General features: G+C 47.2%; 1 protein-coding gene across 1 annotated transcript in view; it reads left to right on the top strand. All coding sequences in view use genetic code 11, as the record gives it.

Annotated features, from left to right (window-relative positions):
- Positions 1–1,474: 1,474 nt before the first annotated feature.
- EGR_09286 (hypothetical protein) overlaps positions 1,475–3,873 on the top strand; it is a gene marked incomplete at both ends in the record, with an annotated part of 9,089 nt that continues 6,690 nt past the window's right edge. The window contains one exon of the mRNA XM_024498535.1: positions 1,475–1,670. Coding sequence (XP_024347040.1) covers positions 1,475–1,670 — 196 coding nt within the window. The remainder of the gene's footprint in view (positions 1,671–3,873) is intronic.

Below are 3,873 nucleotides of genomic sequence, written 5' to 3' on the forward strand. Positions count from 1 at the left end.
AATCAACCTAGGAGCCTTTTGATCGGGGGTAGTCAATTTTACTGGTAATTATTCGGGTGCCATTCTAGTATATTTTCAAGAAAAAACATAGAAGAAATGAAACACAATGGGGGTGCTTTACTTGCAATATTTCTTAAACTTAAATTTAGGTAGCAAAGTACATATTCCCGGACAGTTATTTTAAACACATTGCTGAACGCAGGACTGTTCAGCTAGCAACCCAAACGTGAATCAGTGTCTGGTAACAGCAAATAATTACTGAAGAAGGTGCAACATTTCGAAGAATATTGCTGATTAAGTGACCAGCCACGTCCTCATTTCCACAGGACAACAATCAACGCAATCATCACTCCACCACTCTCCACCACTCCGCACCACTCCCCACCACTCCCTTCTCCTGTCTGTCAATCCTCAACTCCTCCTTTCCATCTCTCGGTGGCATGGCAGAAAGTCGCAGATAGAGAGGCTTGAGAGGACATCCCTATCAGTCATCAAGATGACTCACTCCCTGAGAGGCGCCAGCAGACTGTTATCTGGTGGCCACGACGACTGCTGTTGGCCTAACACTACTGCTTCACATACTACTGCTCTCTAAAAAGTGGACAATCGAGAAGGCAGCATTCCATTCCCAGAAAGCAAATTTTCGGCGGTCCTGTGATGCTAAGACTTGATTGGGGGTGGGGGGGAGAGGGGACGTACAAAGAAGCAAGCAAATAACAGCACACTGCCACTCGTATCTTGCAATTATTACTGAATTTCTTGAAAAATTACTGAGAGCAGCTTCGTCATCTAGAATGATGCATTTGTTCCACCCAAAAGTAGGGTCAATTCTGCACAGTTTGGAAGCACATTTCTCGGTACATTGTCATGCAACAAAGTGAAAGTGGCAACATCGGCGGCTCATTTGGGAATTGTATCTTTCTCTCCCGCTCTACAAGAAGGATGAATAGATGAACAGCGGGTGCCATGTAAGAAACATCTGTTTACAGAGGAGTCTGATAACCCTTCGATGCAATGCGGGTTGATGGGAAAATGCGAAAGAGGAAAGTTGATGCCGTGGTGGATTAGTCAGCGTGTGTATTTTCTGCGCACTACAGACACAAATGCTGTGATAATAACGACTCAGAAAATCCTATTAGGCACCATCCACTAGGTCATTCATTCATTCATTCGTATCCCCATTTGCAGGGTCCTCCTCTGCTGCAATTGTGAACAGACAAATGTAGACTGCTGATACGTTGCACCACCAACTTATTTGGCTGTGACCACTCACTTCACCCACGTGGTCGCACAGAGACCTACAAGCAAGCACACTTTGATGTAAAATTCTGCCAAACATGTGCGATACAAATTGTAATCAAAATTTATTGCATTGCCAACTGCACCATGAAAGCCTCGCATCCCGATCTCGACGCCTTAGTCGCCCACCACAGTGATACTCCGATTGTGCCATTCTTCATGATTAAATCGGAAAATGTACTCTACTCTACTTCTCAATGAATGGGGAGACTGCCTTCGTAGCGAAGGAGCCGAAGAGAGCAAAGGAGCTGAAGAAAGCAAACAGAGAGGGCAAGACATCACTGACAATAATGGAGAACACTGGAGGCGACCTATTGACCAACATCTCAATGTGTCGATAAGGATTGTGAAGCTGTGGATTAAGGCGGTTGGTGAGAGGACGCCTCACGTGTTCGCCTTCTCTACAGCCTGCTCAGCGACGTGTAAGGCTCAGAAGTGGGGAGGTGGGAACAGCAGTAGAAGTGGATGCATCGACTGTTCCGACTGTGAGTTACATTGCTTCTTGAGGCGTGGTTGAGAGGTTAGTCTCAGCGTGATTGAGCACAATGTTGGGAAGTGGTTGATGTCTGCCACTGAGGCGCACATGAGCGTCATGTCTGAGGTCCACCACATGACGCATTCACTCAGTTGTTAGTCAGCCAGTCAGTCAGGCAGTCGGCCGGCCACTTAGCCAGTCATTCAGTCGCCACGGTGTGGGGCGGCATGTATTCACCTGTGCTGGCTGTTAATTAGAGCATCTTTGAAGGCGTGAGTCTACAGGTGTGTGTGAAATGAAACAACACGGAATGCATCGCCTCTCAATAAGCGACTTCATTTGGGCTACATCGGTGCCTCTTAAATGTGTCGTGTGATGTGTGGACGATAATGGCATGTCACCTGTGAGAGATATCAACCAGAAGCGCTACTTGCTTCCCAATGGTGTAAGTTGAGCAAGATTGTGGTGAAACGCTGACGAGAGTTGAAGCAGCACGAGTTCCAACGAGGAATCAGTTCACCGGACTCTTTCTCTCTACGGAGAAGGCAAAAGGCATTACATCAGGCATTGCACTGCATTCTAGTGTGACCACGTAGTATCTGAGTGTTGCGAAGTAGACTGTCATAAAGACTGATTGTCGGAGCACGTAACCATCGTCCCCACTGATTTCCGTCAAGGTCCATCAAGGACAAACTTAACCCAAATCACCTTGTCACTGCACGTGACTCACGCTACTTCACCCCACTCCAATCCACCCCTACCACACCACTCAACTCCACTCGTCGTGTTGCTTACTCTCATTCCTCCTCACGTGCAAGCATCGATGTGCCCTGACATTAGGCAGACACACATGCAAACAGACACAGACAGACAGACGGATAGATAGATAGACAGGCGAACCTACGTAGGGATGGAGGTGATGCTAGAGATAAAGAGAGGTGAGAAAAGGCATGGCCTACAGTTGGCAAAGCCAGGGCCTGTTCGCCAAGTGTCTTCATCTGCAGGTGGTGGCGTCGGCGTCTCGCCAAACCTCGAGCAAATTGAGTGCTGCAAGCACACCGACCGTCACTCAGCTGACACGGTGACAGTCCGCCTTTCCGTCTTTGCTGAAATTCCACTGAGAGGCGATACGATGCACCGACGCGATCGCACTACTGCCCTTTGAACAAGCCACTCTCCTTCCTCTCATTGCCAGTGAGATGGGAATAAAAAGAAACCTCGCATTCCTATTTTGAGAAGGAGATTTGTTTCGGCGGCAGCACAACGCTTTTGAGGCGTATTTGCAGGCGGATGAACAAACGAACAAGTGAACAAAGGCGTACCGTTAAAAAATAATGCAGTCAGCGTTGCGTTAATCTATTGAACAGGGAGAGGAAGTGAGAGGTGACCTTCGAAACACGAAAGACGAAATGGGGACTCTTTGGGTATCCGCAATGTGCATTTGAGAGCACACAAACAATTCCACTGTCGTGCGATACGCTCCAATCCGAGGCATCGACACTTCTATTTACTCCACCTCCTAGACGGACACCAACTGAAGCTTCTTCACTAGTCGTCTAGTGAGATGCAGTGTGCATCAACCTCAATTCGCTGTCAACCGATGAAGTCGCACCTGTGAATGAGTGCAACTCAAAGGCGAAGATCTCGACCACTGAGTGATGACAAGTGTGCATAGGTGGAATGATCACATGTGGTGCCATTGGAATGGCAGTTAGACCTTAAAATGCATCCATTTGTAACACCGACGGCCTATCAAATGCTCCTCTTTGCAAGCGGGTTGCAAAAGCCACTAAAGCTTTCCACTAGTCATTGGAATGGCAAATGTCTGAAAGATAGGGTGTTTGGAGTAGAATTTTGGCAAATAATTACGAAAGGCGGAAAAGTATTTATTTAAATATATGTGAGCGAATAACCAGTGGATCAGATTTGATCTACTGGAGTAGCTTAGGAGGATGTTTTTGGTGGTGTGAGGGAGATGGGTGAATGAATGGACTGGAAGGTGTTTGGCAGTTGGAGCCTGGTTTAGCCCTGAAAAAGTGCAACTGATTGGCTGAAACCTGACGCACTTTATTTCAGGTTAGTGGTGAACTTATGGCGAT

Source organism: Echinococcus granulosus, assembly GCF_000524195.1.
Source record: "Echinococcus granulosus chromosome Unknown EG_S00141, whole genome shotgun sequence".
NCBI classification, from domain to species: domain Eukaryota; kingdom Metazoa; phylum Platyhelminthes; class Cestoda; order Cyclophyllidea; family Taeniidae; genus Echinococcus; species Echinococcus granulosus.